The sequence below is a fragment of the Phascolarctos cinereus genome, unplaced genomic scaffold (assembly GCF_003287225.1).
Source record: "Phascolarctos cinereus isolate Bilbo 61053 unplaced genomic scaffold, phaCin_HiC Scaffold_2;HRSCAF=192, whole genome shotgun sequence".
In the NCBI taxonomy this organism is placed as follows: domain Eukaryota; kingdom Metazoa; phylum Chordata; class Mammalia; order Diprotodontia; family Phascolarctidae; genus Phascolarctos; species Phascolarctos cinereus.
The window spans coordinates 223,658,589-223,684,962 of record NW_027555625.1 but is presented as its reverse complement, the minus strand read 5'-3'; the positions used below and the strand labels follow the sequence as shown (position 1 = coordinate 223,684,962).

At 41.0% G+C, this 26,374-nt stretch overlaps 1 protein-coding gene across 1 annotated transcript in view; it reads right to left on the bottom strand.

The window, feature by feature from the left end:
* ADCY3 (adenylate cyclase 3) overlaps positions 1–26,374 on the bottom strand; it is a 121,534-nt gene that overhangs the window by 34,520 nt on the left and 60,640 nt on the right. The window contains 4 exon segments of the mRNA XM_020983957.2: positions 48–206; positions 14,066–14,193; positions 14,652–14,763; positions 16,200–16,330. Coding sequence (XP_020839616.1) covers positions 48–206; positions 14,066–14,193; positions 14,652–14,763; positions 16,200–16,330 — 530 coding nt within the window.

Genomic DNA, 26,374 nt, shown 5'->3' with positions numbered 1-26,374 from the left:
ATCAGTCTTCCCACCTCTCCCCTCTCTGATCCCAAGGAGTCACTCACCCAGGGATGCCGCCAGCTTCCATCTTGTTGGCGACAGTGACATCTGTGGACCACACATCATACTGCCATCGCTTCTGGCCTAGCACGCCACCCAGCACAGTGCCCGTGTGGACACCAACACGCATGTCCACCCCAGTCTTTGTCTTCTCCCGTACATACCTGCCAGGGAGGGAAAAACAAAGTCCAAGAGGAGGCATTTCAACATCAGATCCAAACTGGTGAGCACTTATTAAGCACTTACTATATACAGGGTACTGTGCTAGACTTTAGGGACACAAAACAAAATGAAGAATAGCCCCTACTCTCAAGGAGTTTATATTGCACCAGGAGGATACAAGACATAAACAAATAAAGTACTGTGTGTGTATATAAATAGATAAGTACTCTGTGTGTGTGTATAAATATATAACTACTGTGTATGTGTATATGTATAGCATACATATACATATTGTATATGTAAATATGTGTATATTTTATTTATAAACATGTTTGTATATTATATATAAATATATAAACATCACATATATATATATATATAAGACACATATTTATATATATGATTCTTTGCCAAGATAACCCTAAATGGGGTCAGGAAGAGTTGGACACCAACTTAAATGACTGAACAGCAACAAAATATATATGATAATTAGAGGAGCTCTAATGACTAGGGGGAAATCAAGAAAGGCTTTCTGTAGGAGGTGGCACACGGGCTGAGTCTAATGGGAGCTAGGGGTTCTAAGTGGCAGAAGTAAGAAAAGAATGCATTCCAGACATTATGGACAGCCTGTATAAAGGCACAGATACAGGATATAAATGCTGACTTTGGGGAATAGCAAACAGGTCGGTTTGGTTAGAATGGAAAGTGTATGAAGGGGAGTAATATATAGTCTACCTCGACAGGTGGGTTGAGGCCAGACTATGAAAAGAATGGATGAGGTGGGATTGATTCAGCTAAATAACACAGCATATAGAATGCTGGATTTGGAGTAAGGAAAGGAGGAGTTCAAATTCTGCCTTGGGCACTTACCCACTGTATTACTCTGGATAAGCCATATAACCACCCTCAGCCTCAGTATTTTCATCTGCAAAATGGGAATAATAATAGCTCCTATTTCACAAGGTGGTTATAAGGATTAAATAAGAGAATATACTGTAAAGCACTTTTCCAACCTTAAAGCACTATGTAAATGCTAGTTACTACATTCATTATTAGTATTATTACCCTAACACTCCATTTTTCATCTAGAGTTCTGCTCTCCAGTCTGAAGCCTTTCTCATCTCATTCTATGCCCATATTCATATAATAATCAATCAAGTCTGTAGCAGAAAACTACTCACAACCACAAGCTTCCCAGCTGTTTCTGCATGGGTGAAACCAGGACAAAAGGGACAAAGCCAAAATTGAGGTTAGTTAGGGCATAAGGCATCCTCACTAATGAAGGACAAATGCATGTAAAAGTTACTAAGCATCTTAAAGAAAGGTTTCACCTCACACCCATCAGACTGGCACAGATGCCCCCCCCCAATTTTTTGATGAAGATGCCTAACAATTGTTGAAGGGCTCAGGTGGGATGGGATCATGAATGCACTTTTGGTGAAGGGGTGAACTTGAAACTCCCCCAACCCCTCAAATCACTAAAATCATTCTGCTTCCTCTTGGTGCCCAAAGGTACTTAAAGGAAGAATAAAGGGATCCACATGCACATGTTTATAGCAGCTCTTTTTGATACTATGAAAAACTAGAAACAAAGTTAGTGCCATCAGTTGAGAAAGGACTGAACATGTTATGGCATATGAATGTAATAAAATATTATGGCACCATAAGAAATGAAGAAAAGAACAAACTGAGAGAAGCATGTGAAGACTTGTAAGAACTGATGCACAGTGAAGTGATCACAACCTGGAGGACAGTTTACATGAAGATCATGGTAACATAAAGGAAAACAATTCTGAACAACCCAGAACCCTGATTAATGCAATGACCAACCACCACCACCAGAAGACTGGTGATAAAACACAGCACCTACCTCTGAGCAGAGGGGCGATGGACTAGAGAGAAGGAATGACATTTACAGATGTAGCTCAGGAGTTGATTTGTTTTTCCTAACTATATTTATGGGTTTCAAGGGAGAGCTTCTATCTGAGGGATGAATTGTGAATGGGTAATGAGAATGATGTATGAGAGAGAGAGAAAGAAGAAGGAGGAGGAGCAGGAGGAGAAATGAAAGAAAGAAGAGAAAGAAAGAAAGAAAAGAAGGAAGGAAGAAAGAAAGGAAAAAAGGAAGGAAGGGAAGGAGGGAAAAAAGCTTTGATGAAACATTTAAAAATACACAGAAGACAGCAGAAGGAAATTCAGAAATTGCATAGGCAAGCAGGGCAGTTTTGTTACTATCATGCTAAATTTAATATATACCTTAAAATGGTACATAAGAGTTCACAGTTTCCTATACAATCTGATATTTGTTTATGAAATGCTTGTGTTTGTTGCTTGTGAAATTCATGATAATCTTTTTTTCCCCAAGAAGTACACAGAAGAGTGGGTTCAGACTTTTTAGGGAAGCCTGAATTGTATATTACTGGATATAGAAACTCCTTGGATCTGACTGCTCCTCCCTGTCCAGTCTCTGCACTTTTTCATCTTCTTGGTTACATGGAAAACCAGTAACAAGGCTCGTTGCTTGCAAATGGAAGCAATAAGAAGGAGCATCCTTCAGATCCTCCATAGAAGAACTAAAAAGAGGGTACTAATATCTGCCTAGTGGTGAAAAAAATAGAAATACCATCATATGGGAACTTAAAATGTTAACTGTTACCTGAATGCCTCTCCGATCCTACACTCATTACTAGGTAAGGAATTTTTTCAGCCACAGCAACTTATGAAGACCATTTGATTAGACAGGTTGTAAAGGTGTATCAGCAGAGAATGCAATGGAACCAACCCCAACCCCAATGGAACTATCTTTTGAAGACTCTGAACACCATCATCTCTAATAAAATGAAGACTACATTTTCATTGCAAGGAGACATCTATTTTTTATTTTTGTCTTCGAAGAGAAGAGAGGAGAAGAGGAAAGGAAATAAGCATTTATATAGCACCCACTATGTGGCAGGCACTTCACAAATACTGCCTTTTTGATCCTCACAACATTTATTAAAGCATACAACTATAAAACACGGAAGCAGGCATTGGTAGAGATTCAAGTATATGTACATGTTGTATGACCCCAGTAATATGTATGCTCCTTAATGGCAGGCAGGTAAGATGGACTCCTGTTGGAGGAGCCACTCCTTTTCAATGACATTTAAAAGAGAGCAAAAGACTTCTTTTAGACTCTTTTTGGACTTTTGTTTTTGTTTATTTATTTATTTTTGGTATTCAAAGGACACGTCAAAGTACAAAAGAGTAAGATTTACATTCAAAGGGCATGTCAGGGGGAATATTGTAGGGAAATGACCATACTGCTTAAGTAACTACAGTCTGCTTCTACTCGCTCACTGCCCTGACTGCTATCTCTCATCCACTCACAGAATCCTCCTGTCAAATCACACGATCATGCATGGGCATGAGCTTTGTCTGCCAAGAGCTTCTCCAGGAACTCAGATCTCTGGTTTCTGCCACGTCCTTAGAAAGCTATGGATAAGCACTCGTAACTCTCTGGAGACCACGAGAGAGGAACAAACAAAATGAGAGATGAGATTGAATGAAGGAAATAGCATTTCTGACTAGGAACTCTGCATGTTGGAAGTGGCAATTATCCTACTCCAGAAGACTTATAATAGGATTAAAAGAAATAACTGAGGCAGATTTCCATAAACCAGATGCAAAAATCCACCTTATTTCTTTAGTGTCATCCTGCAAACATGGAGGGACTTTTTCAGGGATTCTACAGAGCTTCAGAGTGGGAAGGGGCATTAATGGCCATCTGGTCCGACCCATCCTGGAAGAATTCTAGCAACAACATAGCCAACAAGTGATCACTGAAACTCTGCTTAAAAGCTTCTGTCCAAGGGAACCCATACCTGCTGAAACCATTCATTCTACTTTGGGGTAGCTCCCATATTAAGGATTATATCAAGACTAAATGTGCCCTTTGCAACTTTGTATCCACTGCTGCTAATTCTGTCATTTGGAGCCAATCAGAAGTGGAATCCCTTGTCCACATGACAATCTTCAGATACTAGAAAATAGATATAATGCCCCTGTTCCTTAAGTCTTTTCATCTCTAGGCTAAACATATCCAGTTCATTTAAGCTTTCCTCTTAATGCCCTTTGCTAGCCTCACTGACCTCCTTTGGCTTACTCACCATTCCACACACACCACTCCATCTCCTATATCCACACCTTTGCCCTGACTGTCCCCCCATGCCTGAATGGCACTCTTTCCCGACATGTACTGCTTTCTTTCAAGACTGAGTTAAAAGGGGGCAGCTAGGTGGCACAGTGGATAGAGCACTGGCCCTGAAGTCAGAAGGTCCTGAGTTCAAATCTGACCTCAGACCAAACACTTGACACTTATTAGCTGTGTGACCCTGGGCAAGTCACTTAACCCCAATTGCCTAAAAAAAAAAAACTCAGTTCAAGTGCTAAAATTTTCCTAATCCCCACAGCTGCTAGTGTACTTTCCTCCAGGGATATGCTGGTAAATGTTTAACAACCAGCTCTCCAAAAAAAGTATACATAATACACTTGTAAGTTCGATCTGCTTTATTAACATTTTCTCTATCACTTCCTGAGACATTCAACAAAATAATCAAGACCTGATTTGTAGCATTTGCTGATTTCCAAGATATAAATAAATGTTCATACTGAAAATTCAGCAACTGGTTCTCCCAAGTCTGAATCAGCTGGTTCCTTCATGTCCCTACCTCCTTCCTAACCTTGTATTCATTTTGTGTATTACATATATGTATGTATGTAAATATATGTCCATGTTGTCTTTCCCATTAGAATGTAAGTTTCTTTTTGGGGGGGGTGTTAGGCAATGGGGTTAAATGACTTGCCCAGGGTCACACAGCTAGTAAGTGTTATGTGTCTGAGGCTGGATTTGAACACAGGTCCTCCTGACTCCAGAGCTGGTGCTCCATCCACTGTGCCATCTAGCTACCCCAGAATGTAAGTTTCTTGAGGACAGATAACATTCCACTGGTGTCCTTGTATTCCCAGTGTTTAGCATAGTGCCTGGTATACTGTAAGGGTTTAATAAATGTTCGTTGGTTTATTAATAGTGGTGATGCAATGGATGAAACTGGTCTGAAAGGATCTGCTAGATGTTACACGTACCGCTGTTCCACAATCTTCACATCCTAAAGAGGTTAAATTCCCTCTCTTATTTCTTCAAGTTGACCTTTTAGAACCTGTTGTTGTTCAATTGCATCCGACTCTTCATGACCCTATTTAAGGATTTTTTGGCAGAGATACTGGAGTGGTTTGCCATTTCCTTCTCTATCTCATTTGACAGATGAGGAAACTGAGGCATACAGGGTTAAGTGACTTTCCTAGGGTCACACTGCTAGTTTGTGTCTGAGGCCAGATTTGAACTCGAGTCTTCCTGACTCCAGGCTTAGCCCCCTCTATCCAAAGCACCACCTATGAGCAGGTGTTAAAAGCTTAAAGAAGGGATTAAAGCCACTTCTTTCCTACTGGTAAAGAAAAAAACCATTAAGCCATTCTGGGTCAGCGTCCAGTGGAGTGGAAGGATGAGGATAACAAGGTAAGTGAATCTTCAGGAACAAGGTGAGAACAGAAAGCGATTTAGAAAATGGGGGTTGCTACAGATTAGGGCACTATGAGAGGGAACAAGATGTTCTGAGGGTGAAACAAATTAGTCTGGAGGAAACAGAGAAAAAAGCAAGATCTCAGAATCTGAGTAGAGGATTAAAGTGGCCTTGCAGACTGGGGGGATAAAAGAAGGTTGGCCAAATAGGAAGTGAGTTACCAATTTACCAGCATGACTGTTTCTTCTGTGTCTCTCATTACACAGGGGATCTACTTATGTAAGTTTCCAGTCTAGCTCTTGGGCTGGCCCACGTTGTCTTCTCCAATGCACTCAACTAACACCCACCGACGGTGTTACAGCAGAGTACAGACCAACTAACAGAGGTGGGAGGAGGGCACACAGGATCAATAGTTATGGGCCACCTGCTTTGGGGACAGGGCGGGGGGAGGGAGCTGTGCCACCAGGAAGTCGTACCTTGCTAGGTGCTGGGGACACAAACACAAGAAGGAAGTCGTCTTTGCTCCCCCGGGAGTTTACATTCTACTGAGGAGATACAACATATACATGAAGTAAAATAAATAAGTAAATTCCAAGTGATTTTAAGAGGGAGAAGAACATACAAGCGTGGGGATCAAGAAAGTGTTTCTATAAGATGTGGCACCCGATAGGAGCCCTCAAGGAAGGTAGGATTCTAGGAGGCAGGTGGGAGGAAGAAGAGCCATGCAGGCATGGGGGACAGTTTGCACAAAGGCACAGAGACGGCGTATCAGGGTCTGAGAAGTCAGAATGGAAGGCAATTTTCCAAAGCAAAATTCCGAAGTATAGAGCAAGTCATGTCAGTAAGTATTTATTAAGCATATATGCTGCATCCAGCACCTGGCTATGCACCGCTTTGTACTTAGTGTTATAGCTGCAATGATAGAAGAGTCAGTGTATTATAATATCAAGGTATTTGGTCGCCATGCCGCACTGTTGACCTATCTTGTTTTAGTTCATCCTTCGGTTTTTTTTTTGTTGGTTGGTTTGGTTTTTTTAGGCAATTGGGGTTAAGTGACTTGCCCAGGGTCGCACAGCTAGTAAGTGTCAAGTGTTTGATCTGAGGCCAGATTTGAACTCAGGTCCTCCTGACTTCAGGGCCGGTACTCTATCCACTGCGTCATCCTTCGTTTTTGAAGAGGACCAGTGGCATTACGGGGTGATGTCTTGACTCAAGCATCATTTGGATTGAAGTGAGGCAGAGCTGCACAAAGTCATCAGCCTCACTCTCTCTTCCTGAGTCATCAAAGCCCAGTGGCAGGACAAAAGTCAAGACAACTGGTGAGGCCTAGGTGCAGTGGATGACCTTGGCGTCTTCGACGTCTGACCAAGTTCTAACCACTCCACAGTGCCTGCTTCAGCCACCTTCATGGCCTGTTGGAACAAATTGTTCTCATCGCTCATCCCCCTGGAGGAAGTCTTCACATGTTTCGGGTAGACATCCCCCTAAATCACCAATGGATTTGACACCTGTTGGTTATCCCCATCCTGGGTTAGCCCATCTGCCAAAATGGTTTTATGGGTCTGGCCAGGGCATGGCTGCTTGTGCATGCTAAGGCTTCTTGAGGCCACAGGTAAGAGTTGGATAAGGAAGAGGGCTCAGCAAACTCTCACACCAGAAGCCTAGTCCTCCTCCATACCCTGTACACCTCCTCCCTCCCCCTCTCCAGCTCTAGTTAACAGCTTGCAAAAGCCTGATTTAGCCAAATACCAATTACAGTCTGTTATATCACTCACAAAAGTAACACAAAGCATTTTTCCAAATGAAATTGTCCTTACTGTCTTTTGGGGATTCAACATTCTCCTCCTTTCTTTAAAATGCTCAGATAATATTCTGTAATTTCCAAATCAAGAGAGTTGTTTTTCAATTCCTTTTTTTTTTCTTTTGCTTTTTGGTGAGGCAATCAGGTTTAAGTGATTTGCCCAGGGTCACACAGCTAGTAAGTGTTAAGTATCTGAGACTGGATGTGAACTCAGGTACTCCTGACTCCAAAGCCAGAGCTCTATTCACTTTGCCACCTAGCTGCCCCTGTTTTTAAATTCTTAACAACATTTCTCATACAATGATCTTATAATAGTAGCATAAATTTTAAACATTAATTGCTGACATTCTAAATTGATTACATTGAAGGCCAATATAAAGATAGAGCACTGGATCTGAAGTCAGGAGGACTTGAGTTCAAATTCAGCCTCAGACACTTATCTTACGTAGTTCACTAGAAAACCTCCCCATCCACCCTGAGGTCTCTTTCTTTTTTTTTTTCCCCTGAGGTCTCTTTCCCCTGAACTGTTGTTCAGCCTATTTTTTTTAATCCAAGAGGAAGACTTCACATTTATCCCTATTACATTTCATTTTATTAGATTCGGCCCATCATTCTTACCTATCAAGTCTTTTTAGATCTCAATATTAACTATGTCTCCTAGACGCGTGTCATCTGGAAATCCAATAGGGCTGACATTCCTGCCTTTGGCCAAGTCACTGGCTCACAGAGATCACCATTTCCTTTTCTAAGTGCTAACAAGCATCCCTTTAATAATGCATTTTCAAATGTGGCCAGGAATCTAAGTCAAGCTCACTTTGAATGGTGGACTTCTAATTAGGAAAATCTGGGTTCACACCCTGCTGCTAATAAAATGGTATCTACCTCTCAAGATGGTTATAAGGACCAAATGAATTGTACACAAAGTGCTTCGTAAACCATAAAGGGTTCTATAAATGTCAGCTATTATCATTATTTGAAATAAGATGATATAACCCTAGAAAGTGTCCTAGAACAGGAGAGAGGAGAGGTATAATACAGACCTCCTAGCTTAATGCTAACCAAAAAAAGCAGGGAGATGGCGAAAATGAGCAGTAGAGGGGTAGGGGTGGGAGATGGACAATGTGACATTATTAAAAAGAAGTTTCAGATTTGTAAGTATCTCCTCTGCTCGCCAGCCTCCCTGCCCTCACCTGGTGGTAGCATAAGTCCTACTTCAGAAAATACCACTCAGAGAAGTTAAATCCTCAAGAAGTTGAACTCAAGAAGTCAAACCCTTTTTGAAGAAGCAGTAAAACCTCCAATACAACAACAGAGATACCAGCCCTCTCTGTTCTCCAGGCTCATCCAAGGGACCTTTGGGCTAACAGACTGGGTCACCAGAACTACAGGTTCTTAGAGCAATGTAGGTGTGTGGATTTGTAGGCTTCCTCTATGACATGATCCTCTACTGGGAATCTTCTCTCCTGTGGTCCCTAGGTCCCACGTATAACAATGAGATGCACTTCCAAACTGACGAATAGAATCTTTTCAATTCTGATATGGTCAAGAAGCATTAATTAAGCCATACTCCATGCCAGGCACAGTGCTGGGTGCTGGAGATACAAAGATGAGACCAAAAGCAGTCCCTGCCCTCAGTGAGCCTATATTCTGCTGGGGGACTAGAACATGTGGATATACATACATACCTCTCTAGATATATATAGTATATATTGTTATATGGGAAATTATCCTTGTGTGCAAAGACATATATTAGGGATAATATGTGTATGTGTATGTATACATAGGCATATACATACATACATGTGTGTGTGTATGCAGCTAGGTGACACAGTGGATAGAGCATGCCAGGTCTGGAGTCAGACTCATCTATCTGAGTTCAAATCTGACCCCAGATACTTACTAGCTGTGTGACCCTGGGCAAGTCACTCAACCCTGTTTGTCTCAGCTACCTCATCTATAAAATGAACTGGAGAAGGAAATGGCAAACCACTTCAGTATCTTTGCCAAGAAAACCCCATAATGCAGTCATGAAGCATCAGACAAGACTGAAAAATGACTGGACAGCAACAAAAATATGAGATATACATATATATGTATATGTAGGTATGTGTGTGTAGATATAAAAAATACATATAATATCCCTGTACACAGGGATTCTTTTCTAGTTATATATGATAATATTATATTCACTATTATATGGTATATGTTTTTATTATATTCTACATGATATGACATATTATATATGTATTATATTATATATAATATCACATGCCACATGACATATATATGTATATATGTGTATTGTGTATATGTGTGTGCTTATGTGTGCGTATATATGTATATATATGTATATATATATATATGTATATATATATATGTATATATATATATATATATATATATATATATATATATATATATATATACGTATATATACACACACACACATTTATATACATAATGACCCCTGTGTATAGAATGAGACATATTTTTGGTGTGGCCAATATGGGAATTGCTTTTGCTGAACTATACATATGTGTCATTAGCATTTTGTTTTACTTTTCTCCATGGGGGGGGTGGAAAGGGAGAGAAAACCAATTATTGTTTATTGAAAAAAATTAGTTTTAAAAAACGGGGGGGAGGGTAGAGCCAGGGTGGCATAGTATAGGCAGCAACTCAGCTGAGCTCTCCCAACACTCCTCACCACACAACTTTAAAATAATGCCTTAAATTGAATTCTGGAGCGGCAGAGCTAACAAAAAGTTGGGTGAGACATTTTTTCAGCCCACAACAACTGAGGACGTCAGTAGGAGAGGCCTGTGACATTGGTGTGGGAGGTCAGCCCAGAGCTCAGCCCCTATCATGGCAACACTGGCCACAGGCCTTGGAGGCAGCTGCAACGACAGTGGCAGCAGCTTTGAAAGCTCTCAGCCCAGAGACGGTAAGGTAGTCAGACAGCTGGTCGGAAAGAGATTACAAGGGACCCTTTTCTGGCACTGGGTGTAGGACCCTGCTGCGCTGTCCACACACAGCTCTGGATCACAGTTCCAGGGCAAAGAGGAACACTAGTTCTTGTGACTGCAGGGGTGCAGGAGACCTGATCCCAGTTTCAGAGCCAAAAGGAGTGCAAGCAATTGCAGCCTCAGGGAAACAAAGTCCTTTCCTGGGTAAAGACTAGAGTATAAGCCAGGACAGCAGCGACCACATCTCTTCCTGGATCACACCACCTTGAAGAAGTTGAAAACTGAGAGACCCCTCAGAACTAGCTCTGAAAACAGCAACATGAAAAACCTGAAGCTTGGGACAGCGCCCCCTCCCACAATGGCAGCAGAATCCAATTTTAATGTAAAATTAAAAGACAAGAAATAGGCTGGAGAATGAACAAACAACAACAAAAATAACAACATTTATCTGGAAAAACAAAAGGTCAAGGGGCAGCTAGGTGGTGCAGTGGATATAGCACTGGCCCTGAAGTCAGGAGGACCTGAGTTCAAATTTGGCCTCAGACCAAACACTTGACACTTACTGGCTGTGTGACCCTGGGCAAGTGCCTTAACCCCAATTGCCTTTAAAAAAAATTGCTTAATGAAAAACAAAAGGTCAAGAATATCAAGAGAATCAATAAAAAAAAATATGAAGGAAGGTGGCCTACCAGTACAAGATCTAAAATGGTATTACAAAGCAGTAATCACGAAAACAATCTTGTACTGGTTAAGAAATGGAGTGGTAGATCAGTGAAATAGATTAGGTATACAATATAATACACACTCGTAAATGACCACAGTAATATATTGTTTGATAAACCCAAAGATCCAAGCTTTTAGGACAAGAGCTCACTATTTGACAAAAATTGCTAGGAAAACTAGCAAGTGGTTTAGAAGGAACTAAGTGCAGACACACATTGTATACCAAGATAAGATCACAAGGGGTGCGTGATTTAGACATAAAAGATGATATCGAGCAAATTAGAGGAGCATGGAGAATTTTGTCAGATCTATGGACAAGGGAAGAGTTTATGACAAACAACGGATAGAAAGTATCACAGAAAGTAAAGTGGATAATTCTGGTTACATAAAATTAAAAAGTTTTTTGAATATGCAAAACCAATGCAGCCAAGATTAGAAGCCAAGCAGGAAACTAGAGGGGGGAAAATAGAGAGCAAGTTTCTCTGATAAATGACTCATTTCTAAAATATGTAGGGAACTGAGTCAAAATTATAAGAATATGAGTCATTCCCCAATTGATAAATGGTCAAAGGATATGAATAGGCCATTTTCAGAAGAAGAAATAAAAGCTATCTCTAGTCATATGAAAAATTGCTCTAAATCACTATTGATTAAAGAAATGCAAATTAAAATAACTCTGAGGCTCATTAAAACAACTCAGATGACAAAAAAGGAAAATGACAAATGTTGGAGAAGATGTGGAAAAACTGAGACACTAATGCATGGCTGAGGAGTTGTGACCTGATGCAACCATTCGGGGGAGCAATTTGGAGTTATGCTCAAAGGGGTCTAAAACTGTGCATACCCTTTGATTCAGAAATACCATTACTAGGTTTGTATCCCAAAGAGATCAAAAGAAAAAGGATCTAAATGTACAAAAATATTTATAGCAATTCTTTTTGTGATGGCAAATAAGGGGGAATTGAAGCAATGCGCGTCAATCATGGAATGAGTGATCAAGTTTGGATACATGATTGTGCTAGAGTACTACTGTGCCATAAGAAGTGACAAGCATGATCATTTCAGAAAAACCTGGGAAGACTTATATGAACTGATGCAAAGTGAAGTGAGCAGAACCAGGACAACATGGTACACAGTAACACCAATATTGCACAATGATCAACTGTGAATGACATAGCCATTCTGAGCAATACAATGATCCAAGATAATTCCAAAGGACTTATAATGAAAATGTTATCCACCTCTGGACAAAGAACTGATGCAGTCTGAAAGCAGATTGAAGCATTTTTCTTTTCTCTTTCTTTATTTTTCTTACTTTTTTGCAACATAGGTAATATGGAAATATGTTTTGCATGATTTCACTTACTGCATTTCTTACCTTCTCAATGGGTGGGGAAGGAGCAGATGGGAGAAACAGAATTCAGAACTCATAAAAAACTTCTAAATAAATAAATCTAAAAAGACAATAACAAAAACCCTGTGTTTTGTGCCTTACATGGTTGTTATAAGGACAAAATGAGATAATATGAAGGAAAGGAAGGGAGAAAATAACCATTTATTAAGTGTATACTATGTGCCAGCACTGTGCTAAGCAATAGCAATAGAAGTAAGAATGTTTTGAAAAGCTAACCGCATGACAAAAAGGTAAGGCTAGAGGATGATGATTCTTACTCCAAATTAATAACTTGCGGATCCAAAATTGAGAAATGTCCTTCAAAGAGTCTTAGGAACTAGAACTTCCAACTGCCATTGAGCATTGTAGCCTTATCCCAGATCTTACTGACATATGCCAGTTAAGCAACACTAGCCTACTACAACCAATTCAGTTTGGTATAGATCACAAAAAGCTAATTCCCTGGCCTACTGGACCAATGCCGTAAGCAGTCAACACAAGGAGAAGCCAATATTCTGTTGCTAGAACTAGGACTGGGATGGTTGGCAGCTACTTAAGGCATAACAGCCTAGGGGAAGAGCAAGTTCAACAAGGAAAATGTTAATATAATTTTATATTTATTATTATATACATAATATGTAATATATCATTGTTATAATACCATTTTAATATAATATAAAACTTTAATATAATTTCCATGAATGCACCTATTTTAAATTCCATTCTTCATTGCACTGAGGCATCTATCTTGTGATGTCTTTATAAAATATTTTGTACATATTTTGCTAGACTTACTATAGATCATATGAGACCTGGAGCTGAAAAGGACCGTAGAGGTCTACTAATCCAGCCTACGTCCTTTTATAGAAGAGGAAACTGAAGCCTGGGTACCACAGGCAGAGCCAACATTTGAACTAATGTCCTCTGTCTGCATCCACCACTAATACTTCTTCTAGTGTAGTATGATGTATTGTATTTGTGTATTGACTTACTTGTCTACACATGGTTTCCTCCCAATAGAATGCACATTTGGGGAGAGGGGCAGGGATCATTTGCTTTCCTTTTTAGATCTCCAGTACTTAGCATAGTACCCGGCTTAATATATGCTTGTTGACTGAATGAATATCAAATCTCATGTACTGCAGGGAAGGCTCAAACTTCAGCCCAAAGGGTGTATAATTTTCCAAGCTCACCTAGGGAGCACCAACCAATCAGTGCCTTCTCATGGCTCCGCCTATCTCTCCATAGGATTATGGATCATGAATATTCTTTGTGCCAAGTCTGTCTCTTGATAAACTTACTTCCTGTGTGGATCAGTCCATCCTCCAAGGCCTGCAATCTAGAGACTACCTTGGGCCCCAGGTTTATCAGGACATAGGACCAGTCTGAGAAGTGGACAAGATGGGGTATGCCCCACACTTACGAAATAGCATCCACCATGGCCAACCCCATGAGGATAGAGCAGACAGCGTGATCCTCCCGGTAGTCAGGCAACCCACAGATGCAGTAGTAACAATCTCCCAGGATCTTGATACGCAGCTGATGGTATTTCTGAAATAGGTAAAAACCTCTTTGGCATTTCACTCCTCCCTCGATCAATCTATAAACATTTATTAAATACCCACTATGTGGCAGACACTGTGCTAAGTGCTAAGGGTACAAAAAGATGCAAAAGGCAGGCCATGACCCCAAGGAGCTTACAATCTAATGGGGGAGACAACATGCAAACAAATATATACAAAGCAAGCTATACACAGAATAAACAGGAAATAATTAAAAGAGGAAAAGCACTGGAATTAAGGGGTTAGAGAAGGTTTCTTGTAGAAAGTGGGATTTTAGTTCAGACTTAAAGAAAGCCAGGGAGATTTCTGCCTTTCATCTAGTCCAGAGGAAAGAGAGCTGGTAAAGCACAGGACAGGTGGGAGAAAACAGGGGTAGCCAGCAAGACCAGGGCCAGCTCCAGACTCATCAGGATGCTGGCAGAGTAGAGAGGGACATGGTATACTTACAGCTGCCAGCTTGTCAAAGCGGGCAAAGAGTTCATTAAGCAACTTCACCAACTCCTGGGCACTGCAGGCTGAAGAGAGCTGAGTGAAACCCACGATGTCAGCAAATAGAATGCTGGAGAGAAAAGGAAAGGATTAGCCGTAGGAAGTTACCTACTAAACACAGACACTACAAAGTACAGCACTCCCAATGGGCAGGCCTGCTTGGTGTCATAAAGGGCTTGGCATAATTTAAAGCTCCATCTAATGCAAGTTCCTTGAGGCCTGGGCTGCTCTGTTCCTGTCTTTGTCTTCCTGTACCTTGGCACATAGTAGGACTTTGATAAATTTGTGTTGGTTGGCTGATTCTCCACAGCTAATTCAGGACTATGATGCTTTAAAGTTATCTCAGGGCTTGCCTAGAGGCAGCTATATGGTTCAGTGGATACAATGAACTTAGAGTCAGGAAGACCTGAGTTCAAATCTTTACTTATTTAGCTGTCTGACCCTGGACAAGTCATTTAATTGCTTTCAGACTCAGTTTCCTCAACTGTAAAATGGGTATTACTATAGTGCCTACCTCAAAGGATTGTTCTGAGGATCAAAGGAAATAACGTATGTTCTATATTCACTTTGCAAACTTTAAAGCTATCTAAAAGCTAGTCATTATTAGCTGTTACTATCCACATACAGATCCTCCCCTACCCCCTGACTTCCTACCGTAAGATGACTGAATGAAGAAAAAATATGGGAGAGAAGAAAATAATCAGGTTATCACTTCCTCTTCCAATATTAAATGAATCCTATCCCATAATCCAGCTAGGAAGTGACAAATTCAACTAAGTATCCAAGACTTAGATAATTACACTACAGATTATATCTGCTAGAGCTTTATAGTTTACATATACTTGCCTTGTCTTGTGAAGTAAGCAGGACAAAGACAATTGTCTCTATTTTATGGGTGAGGAAGAAACTAAGACACAGAGAAGCTAATGACTCCCCACAGTCACAGCAGTAAGAGACAGAACAGGAAGTTGAACTCTTCCTATGCTACCTATTCCAAGGGCTCCTTCCAATCTTTCCCTTCACCTCTTGGCCTAATGACAAAAGTTGACATTTTCATATGGTTCTGATGTTTCCCAAGGGCATTACTCATGTTATCTCATGTGATCCTCACTGTATTCCCATAAGTTAGGCATTACTAACCCCATTTTACAGATAAGGAGACTGAGACTCAAAGAGGCCCATTGTCACCCAGTGAGGAGGAGCCAGTGAGAGTAATCAAACCCAGCTCTTTCCTGGATCCAAATCCAGCATTCTTTCCATGATACAATGCCATGATGGCAGTACTTAAAGTATAAGAAGGAGTAGGATGTTGTTTCATAGTAGGGCTCAAGTCCTTGGGGGAAATCATTCTAAATGCTAGCCTAGCCCCTCACAGCACTCAGTGGTGCTCAGAAGATCTCCATTCCCTTCCAGTGCTCTTCTGTGGTCAATGGCCTTGCTGAATCGTTGCCATAGTCCACTCTATCTTCCAGGGCACTCTGGAGCAGGGACTGGGGCCAGGCATACCTGACATTCTCATGGCGATACATGTACATGGTGTTGAATTGTTGCTGGTCCTTCTGGCTCTCATCTTTCTTCATGTCCTTTAACATCTCATCAGCCACATGCTTGGGTAAGATGGAAAGCATAAGGTTTTCCTGTAAGAAGAAAAAGAAGGGCATTAGCAGAGGAAAGTAGGATCAGACCCTGAATTTTCCAATAGGAACTTTTCACTTATTATTATTTTTTTTTGAGGCAATTGGGGTTAAGTGATTTGTCCAGGGTCACACAGCTAGTAAGTATCAAGTATCTGGTCCGAGACCAGATTTAAATTCAGGTCCTCCTGACTCCAGGGCCAGTGCTCCATCCACTGCACCACCTACCTTCCCTCTTTTCACTTATTATTATGGCATCTATTATCTCAATTTATTCTCTGTGTATAGTCTCAACAATTTATTCTCTGCTTATAGTCTCAAGAATCACTGTAATGGAGGGTCAGATAATGGAGGCCCTTATCAAACAACCAACAAGTGTTTAAGTGACAAGTGCTGTCCTTGGTGCTGTAAACACAGAGCCAAAAACAAGAGAGTTTCTGCCCTCCAGAAACTTATGTTCTACTGGGAGAAACAGCACAAACACAAATAAATACATATAAAATATTACAAGTAAACACAGTACAAGGTGTTTTCAGGATGAAGGGAGGCCGTAATGGCTGAGGGTTCAGGGAAGGCCTCGTGAAGGAGGTGGTGCTTGATCTGAGCCTAGAAGGGAGCTAGGGAGTACAAGATCCAGAGGCAAGAAGGAAACACATTTCAAACATGTGCAAAGACAGAGGACCAAGAGATGGAACGTCATGTAGATGGGACAGTGAGCAACCAGTTTGGCTAGAATGTAGGGTGCAGGAAGAGGGGTGACGTATAATTCGGCTTGGAAAGGGAGCCTAGAGCCAGACTGTGAAAGAGTTCAATGCCTAGAAATAACAGAGAGCTGCTGAAGGGAGTTTTGTGCGGGATGGCATGGCTAGACCCATGCTTTAGGAATATGAATCTGGCAGCTGTGTAGAAGATGGATTGGGGAGGGAAGAAGCAAGAGGGAGACCAGTTAAGAGGTTCTGGCAAAATCTCAAGTAAGAGGTGATAAGGGCCAGTACTACAGTGGGTGTGATATGAGTGGAAAGAAGGGGTCAGATGGGGAGATAGAATCAACAAGATCTGGAAGGCAACTGATTGGATGGCCAGGGTGAGGAGGGGTGAGGAGTGGGGTGGTGAGACTGAAGATTTGAGGTTGACTCCCAGGGTATGAATCTGGGAGGCTGGAAGAATTGTGGCACCCTCCAAAGATATAGGGTAGTTAGGAGAGGTGGGTTTAGGGGAAAAGAGAATGAGTCTTGGTTTAGAAATGAGTTTGAGATGCCCTTGGAACACCCAAGTAAAACGTCCAGCAGGCTGCTGGAGATAAAGGACTCTCAGAATAGAGACTAGGGCTGGTTATATAGAGTTTTGAGTCATCAGCATAGACATAACTGAACCCATGGGAGCTGCTGAAGTCACCAAGAAAGAGTACAGAGAGTGAATTTGATCAATTTTATGAATTTCTCTCTGCCCCCAGCCCCAATATTAACTTGATGAGATTATAGGAGGTAGACCTTGTTGATTAGGTGAAGCTCAGGAGGATGGACTCTTGTCAGAGGAGCTGCTTCCCTTTCCTGGTTCCATGACATGGTTCAACTATGTTTCTCTTTCCTATTTATTCATCCTTGGACTTCCAGATCAGACTACAGCAAGGATGGAGGTGATTTCTCCCTTCCTCAGTGCTACCTCCCCAAACCCTCAACCCTGGCAGAAAATAGTGACTGACAGAAAAACATAGTGCTCACTGCAGCCTGTGCTTGACCAAGCGGGCCTGACAGACAAGTTCCTGGCCCTCTTCTTCCTGGCTGCCTTGTACTTCTGTTTCTTTTTCTGAGAATGGGTCTGAGATGAGCAATTTTGAGAAAGGATATTAAAAGCCTCATGGATTACCTCATGGATAATCCTAAATTTGAGAGTTCCCAAGTTTTAGAGTTCCCAAAAGACAGAAAGTTTCTGAATTTGAATGTCAGACATAAAATTTCCAGAGGGAAAAGATTTCAACAGCCTGCAATTTTAATAAGGAAAAAGAATAACCTGCAGTTAGAAGAACAAAAGCCAGATCATGGTGGAGACAGGAGACTGGGACCTTGCTGGGACCTCCATGATATTGCTGTGAGCTAATCAGATGGTGCAAATCTGAGATGAATGAGGAATATTTGTTGAATAATCCCACAAAGTGTCTTTACTTTCAAGGAGAAATCTAATGGGTCTAATGTGATATTCGATGGCATTCTGTTTATCTTTTTACGTGCTCTTTTGAGTCCTTTTTTGCATTTTCTGTGCTACGGAAAAGAAAGGCTGTTCCTATATTGTATATTCAAGGCCTATTCAGGAGTTGGGGACCCTGTTACCCACTCTGGGGAAAACCTAAAACCTAAGCTTTATCCATATTACCCCAGAATTGTACTCCAGGGAAAGGACAACGGTCCAAAGGGAGAAACTGACTTTTTGGGGATTAGCCCTAGGATTGAACCCAGGTCTATAAGAGCTCAGTGTTTTTGGTAGGGGCAGAGAGGATGGAGGAGAGAAGAGAGACTGCTTCATGGATTGCAACACAATCTTAGTTAGAAAGAACTCTAGAAGCCACCTAATCCAACCTATAATTAACTAACTCTATAGCATCTTCAACTGGTGACCATCAAGTCCCTTGAAGTCCTCAAGGGTGGAGGAACTTAATGCTTCCAAGTGCAGCATATTCAACTACATCTGCCTTTTGTGGACCAGCCTAGTTAAATACAGAAAGATTTGTTATCCATGGGTTGGCCAGTTGGTGATTAATTATTTGGCTTTGACTACTAGCAATGAGATACATGAAATGGCCCTTAGCTCCTGGGTGGTCTTCTTCTGTTTATGAAGCAATAGTAGCAAAGTGATGGGAAAAAGGACAGGCAGTACTGCAAATCTTAGTTTTTGGACTATCTCTAAACATTTAGCTATAAAACAACTCTGAGGTTTCATCTCACACCATATAAAATGGCAAAGATGACAAAATATGGCAAAATCAGTGTTGGAGGGGCTGTGGGAAAACAGGAACACCGATGCACTGTTGTTGGAGCTATGAAGTAGTCCATTTGTTCTGGATTTTGTCATTACACAACCAAAGTGACAAATCTGTCCTTACCTTAGCAAAGTGATCCCACTACTAAATATATACCCCATTGAAGCCAATATCAAAATAAAGGTCTAATATATACCAAATCTATGGCTACAATCTTTGTGGTAGCAAAGAACTCAAAATTGGGAAATTGCTGAAAAAACTACAGTATATAGAGATAATAAGTAAGAAATGATGAAATGAGGAATTCAGAGAAACATAGGCAGATTGATATGAACCGATAAAGAGAGGAATAGGCAGAACCAGAGAACAATATACACAATGACTACAACAATGTAAAAGACAGAACACTAAAAGAATGTCTAACTCTGAGTAATGGAAAAGCCAATGAAATTTCCAGAGAATGCATGATGAAACACACTACCTCCTCCATGGCAGAGAAGTAGGAGACTACTGGCACTGAATACTCTATACACTGTCACATAGGGTTATTGTATCAGATCACAGAATTTGAAAGTTGGAAGGAACCTCTGTGACCATATACTCCAATCCATACACAAAAGGAATTCTCTAACTCTAGACACAGAGGGTCATCCACCTTCTTCTTAAAGACTCTTAAGAAGAAAGAACCCATCACCTCCAGAGGCAGCCCATTCCACAACTCCAATTGAAAGGAAGTTGTTATGGATAGAACTCTCCATTTTATCTCTTTGTAACATCTACCCATTGCTCCTGATGTTGTACTCTGTTGCCAAATAATACATCTAATCCCTCTTCCACATGACAGCCCCTCAAATAGTTGAACACAGCTTTAATCAATCAACAAACAAGTATTTATGAACCACTTGCTAATGTGCTAAGCATTGTGAGAGGTAATGGAGATACAAGTACAATGAATGGAATAATCCCTACTCACAAGGAAACTATATTCTAATGGAAGAGACAACAACAACATATAAAAGTACAGACAACATAAATATCAAACCGTCCCCCAAAAGTGTCTTTATCTTTAAAAGGGAGTCTAACGAATCTCATGTGATATTTTAGGGCTATATGTTTCTGTATTTTTTGTGTGTTCCTACAAATCTTTTGCATCTTTGGCATTTTCTATGGTGGAGGAAAGAAAGACTTCCCAAAGATGGTGCCCATATTGTATATTCAGCGCTTATGCAAGAATTAGGGACCCTGTTACCCACTTTGGGAAAAATCTAAAGCCATACCTAAGCTTTATCCAGATTTTCTCAGAATCCCAAAGAAGGGATAATGAGAGGTTGAATAACTTGCCTGTGGTCACACAGCTAGTATATATCAGAGGCCAGGCTAGAATCCAAATCTTTCTGACTACAAGGCTAGCCTTCTACCCACTATGCAAAGATGATTCATTCATTCTCATTCTCTCACTTCCCTCTTCCCTCCTCTCTCTTTTTCTTTCTCTTCTCTCTGTATACACACACAGACACACACACACACACACATTTGTGTATGTATTTCATGATTTTTGTTTTGTTTTGTTTTTTTAGGGCAATTGGGGTTAAGTGACTTGCCCAGCTAGAAAGTGTCAAGTATTTGGTCTGGAGCCAGATGTGAACTGAGGTCCTCCTGAATCTACCGCTGGTGCTCTATCCACTGTGCCACCTAGCTGCCCCTATTTCATGGTTTTCAAAGTACTTTCTTCATAAGATCCTGTGAGGCAGATGATAAAAGCATCATTGCTTTTATTTTATAAATGAGAAAAACAAGGCTCAGAAAGGCCAAGTGACTTACTCATGGCCACAGCTAACTAATAATAATAATAATAGCTAGCATTTATATAACACTTTAAAGTTTGCAAAGCACTTTATAAATATTACTTCATTTGATCATCACAACAACCCTGGGAAGTAATTGCTATTATTGGCCCCATTTTACAGATGGGAAAATTGAGAGAGCCAGAGGTTAAGTGACTTGCCCAGTATCACACAGCTGGTAAGTGTTTGAATCTGGGTTAGAATTCAGGTCTTCCTGACTCCAGGCTCAGTGCACTATACATTATGCCACCTAAGTGCTTACTGAGTTAATTAAGTATCATTGTTCCCATTTTACAGATGAAGAAAATGAGGCTGAGAAGTGAAGCAAGTATCATTGTTCCCATTTTACAGATGAAGAAAATGAGGCTGAGAAGTGAAGCAACCTTCCTAAGGTCACACAACTCTTAAGTAGCACAGTTAGGACTAGGATGAAGGTCTTTTGATTCATGGTCTGTTCTATTTTAATAGCAGAGAATCCTTTTTTATTTCCAATATAAGCAATGGTAAATTTTGATTTGCCTAACTCAGTATGGTTGTTACTACCCATCTTTCATTGCCATAGCAATGTACTTTGTGGCCTTGAAGATTCTGGCAAACTGCATTAAAGCTGTGGAATGGGAGATCAAAATAAGTCCAGTGCATCCTGCCCTGACTGCACCTGAGGAGCTGTGGAGGTAGCAACAGTATCTCATGGGCTGATGTCTCCAGAGGGCCCATCGACGTAGGCAAGCCACATCTGAAACCCGGGTGCTCCACCACCTCCTTCCTCTGTGTGTGTGTGTGTTGGGGGGGGTTCAGGGACACTCCCCCATGCCAATCCATAACATGTTCTTATAGGAAGAGGGAAATCTTCAACAGGGACTAGATGACCCCAGGACTGTCCTAAAACTCATCTAAAGGGAACCAAGAAGCAGATTTCTCCAAGTTCCTGGGGATATTGGCTTGGGAAGAATTTTAAGAGAACCCAGAAACCTGGTGCTTTAGCCAGCTGCCAAGGACAATCCAAGGAGGAGTCCCAGGGAGTCTTGAGAGCAGAAAGCAATCATCAGTACCACTGTGAGGTGAATGGTTTAAGCTGAGAGAGGGAGGGAGGCTTTAAATTTGGGGCTCCTTATCCTTTGTGCCACTGAGGGTGCTGGAGGAGGGGCCCCACTATTCTGGAGAAGGCTGCTAGGATCCTGATTATAAAGACAAGGGCCTGTCCTTACGGTTTCCAGGATGTAAGCTCTCTGAAGTCTCACTTTTATGTTTGTATCCCAGCACCTGGCTCACTGCCTGGCATAGACTAGTCAGTAAGCCAGTCAACAAGTGTTTTTTAAGCATTTATTCTGCCAGGCATTGTGCTAAGCATTAGGGGTAATAACAATAAAGTGAGAGAGTCCCTTATTGGACACCTAATAGATGTTTGTTAATTGACTGATTTGATTCTAGAAAACTGGCACAATGTTATAAATTAACAAGGAAGGTAGTATGTCCTAGGCTCAGGAGGAGATCTGGTCATATCTACCAACTAAATAATGGGTATTTATCGCACACTTTCTGTGCTCAGCAGCCAAAGGGAAGCAAAGAGGAACAAGACACAATCCCTGTCATCCAGGATCTTAGCATCTACTCCTGGGAACAAACAACTAACATGAAAGGCAGGAGATGCTTAGTGCCAAATTACAGGTGAAGACAAGAAGTGCTAAGACAATTCTGGTCCCAGAATCATAGATTCTCAGAATTGTATGGGGCCTCCCTGACGATCTAGTCCAATCCATTCCTGGAGATGTATCCCCCACTACAACTTCTGTAACATCCAGCAAAGGGGGTGGGAGGGGCCTAGTTCCATCCCCCTTGAGATAGCTCTAATTGTTAAATGTTTTCTCCTATAGAGGACAGTCTGATGGCTTTCAGTTGGGATGTTCAGGGAAGGTTTCAAGGGAGAACTGGGACTGAAGCTGGACCTGGAAGGACAGGGAAGATTTGGATAGATGTAGAGGGATCATGAGATCACAGATTCAGAGCTGGAAGGAACCTTTGAGGTCTTCTATTTCTATGTGTGTGTGTGTGTGTGTGTGTGTGTGTGTGTGTACACACATATGTATGTATATGTATATATCTATATATGTATACACATATGGGTATATATGTAACACACACACACACACACACACACACATTCTATTCCTCGATAGAAATGTAAGTTCATTGAGGAACTAGGGAGGGCATTTTCCATAGCCTTTTATTTGTTTGTTTGTTTGTTCTGGGTTACATTTTAAGTTCCAAACTATCTCTCTCCCTCCCCACCTCACACTAGAGAAGGCCACCATTTGACAGATAGATAGATAGATAGATAGATAGATAGATAGATAGATAGATAGATAGATATAGATGTAAAACCCTACTATGCATACTTCTATTTGTCAGTTCTTTCTCTGGAGGTAGATAGCATCTTCCTTCACAGGTCCTTTGTAGTTGATTTGAGTCTACAATAATCAGAATAACTTAGCTATTTACAGTTACTCTTCTAACAATATTGCTGTTAATACATACAGTGTTCTCTTGGTTCTGTGATGGACGTTTCTTTGCATCCTTGCACAGTGCCTGGAACATCATAGGTGTTTAATAAATGCTTGTTGATTTATTAAATGGTCCAATCCCTTATTTTATAGATAAGAAAACTGAGGCCCAAAGAAGGGAGGGAGAAGAGATCTCAGGCAAGAGGAATGATATAGTCAAGTCAATCTTTTAGGAAGATTAATTTAACAGTGGAATGCAGGATGGCCAGTTTCTTTCATCAAAGATCATCTTTCCAGGTCCTCTCTGTTCCCATTCTGTTCTCTATCACCACATCCTCATCTCTCACAGTCTAAAGTAGGAGCGGGGAACCCACGGCCTTGAGGCCACATTGGCCTGGAAGAGTTTTCTTTGACTCTACTTAAGATCCTTCCTAATAATCTGTCTTTCTGGAAAATCCTTCTGGTGCCATCTCTGAACCTTGAAGACACTCAAATCCAAAATAATCTCAGCAACACTGAGGCTAATTACAGCACTTGTGCTGTCTGGAGTCATTCACCGAATGCTGCGGATGGAAAAGTGGGGCCGATCTCTTTATTCTACAGATAAGGAAACTGAGAGCTGGAGACGTGAGGTGACTGAGCCAAGTTAGTGGCAGAGCAAGGACTCAAAGCTGGATCTCATTACTCCTTGGTCCAGGGCTAATTCAGTTCACCTCTCTCCATGACAGCACAGGAAGGGCAGTGGAATATAGTGGATGGGCTTGAAGCAGGGAAGACCTGGGTATGCCTACCCCAACACTTAAATTAGCTGTGTGACTCTGAGCAAGTCACTAAACCTCTCTGAATTTCAGGCAACTAACACTTTGGTTGGGATCTGTGGCTGGTGGAGAAAGCTATGCGAAGAGTTCCCCAACATTAGCATTTCCATATGTAAAACCCGAAGTCCTACACCCTAATTTCTATACTCATGGTCCCATGATCCTATGAATAATCAAAAGAATAACAAATCTCAGCTGAAGCCACACCTCCAACTCTCTGCAACAAAAAGATTCTAAAACAGTGAAAAGATCTGGTCATCCCCTCCCTCCTTGACCTTCCATAAAATGGAGTCACTGGAACTCCTTAAGATAGAGGCCATAAGCGCAGCTAGGTGGCGCAGTGGATAGAGCACTGGCCCTGGATTCAGGAAGACCTGAGTTCAGATGTGGACTCAGAAACATAACATTTAAGCTGTATGACCCTGGGCAAGTCACTTAACCCAATTGCCTCGCAAATGAAAAAAAAAGATAGTGGCCATGTTGGATCTTTCCTTTACGTCACATTATATCCCTTCTCCATCCCTCCACCTGCCCCACCTGGGACTATAAGAACATTGACAGAGTTAGGATAAAGGCAGCAGAAGAGAGAGGAATCCAGCTCATCCCGAAAGTCTGAGAAGTAGGCACACTAAAAAGCCCTCAACAACTAAGAAGCTACAACCTGTCCCAAGCTCTATTTTCCCAAATTCTTCAAAATTATTATTCAATCCTTGAGGGTCCCAGCCTTGGGGAATTCCTAATGTCACAGAGCTAAGGTTCAGTTGACTATCCTCAAACCATCATAAGATCATAGATTGGAGCTAGAAGAGACTTAAAGATTTATAGAATTCCAGACCTGGATATTGAGGGATTGTAAGTAGGGTTGTAAGAGCTCATCCAGTTCTACCGCTTCCTTTTACAGGTGAGAAGACTGAGGGCTCAAGATGGTAAATGACTTGTCTAAGGTCACACAATTAATAAATGATGGAGCCAGGATTCCAACCCAGGTCTTCTGGTTCCAAATCCATAATTCTTCCTCTATGTAGTACTGCCCCCCTTTCCTCCCATGTGATTGAACCTCAAGGTTTAGTCAAGGATATTGAGGGGGTTACTTAGCCCCCAACAGCCCCCAAGCTATAATAGCACCAAGCTATTTATTTGCTACCCAGCACAAAGGGTTCATTCAATATCTACTTGTTGCTAAGTTGTAACAGCAGAAAGATTGAGATGCTAAATCACTAGCTCAGAAGTACTTCCCTAGAGCCTGCTAGAAAAGGAAACTTAAAGAAAAAAAAAGAAAAGGAAATTGGGAAGAAGAATGGAAAGAAGGTAAGGAATGGCAATGATTAGAAGAGGTGAGTGACTGCCCAGATTCCATCTAGTTTATGAAATAAAACTAGGGTGTCAGCAGTGATATGAGAAAGAGCTCCAAGAGAACAATCCAGAGAACTGATAAATAGAAATAGGTACAGAATAATTTTACATATATATGCATATATGTACCCACACATACATATGCACACACACATATACCTATTTGTGTCTAATGGTAGCCATCCCTGGGGGGAGGAGGAAAAAGAAATTTATGTGATAACTTTATTACATATTTAAAAAGAATAGCAAGTTGTATGTAAGAGATTCGCAAGTTGTGCATAACAGATTTTCATGTGCAGCCATCTTTTTATTATACTGTGTTATGGAAATGCTTATTGTATTGCATAAATTAAAAATAAAATAAATTTTTTAAAAGTTTGGAGTCAGAGGACCTAAGTTCAAGTACTGACTCTGCCACTTTACCACTTACTACCTGTGTGACCTTGGGCAAGTCATTGAACCTTCCTGTACCTTCATTTCCTCAACTGTAAAATGAGGATATTGGGCCAGATAGCTTCAAAGGATTTGTCCAGCTCTAAGTCTATCATTATAAGGTT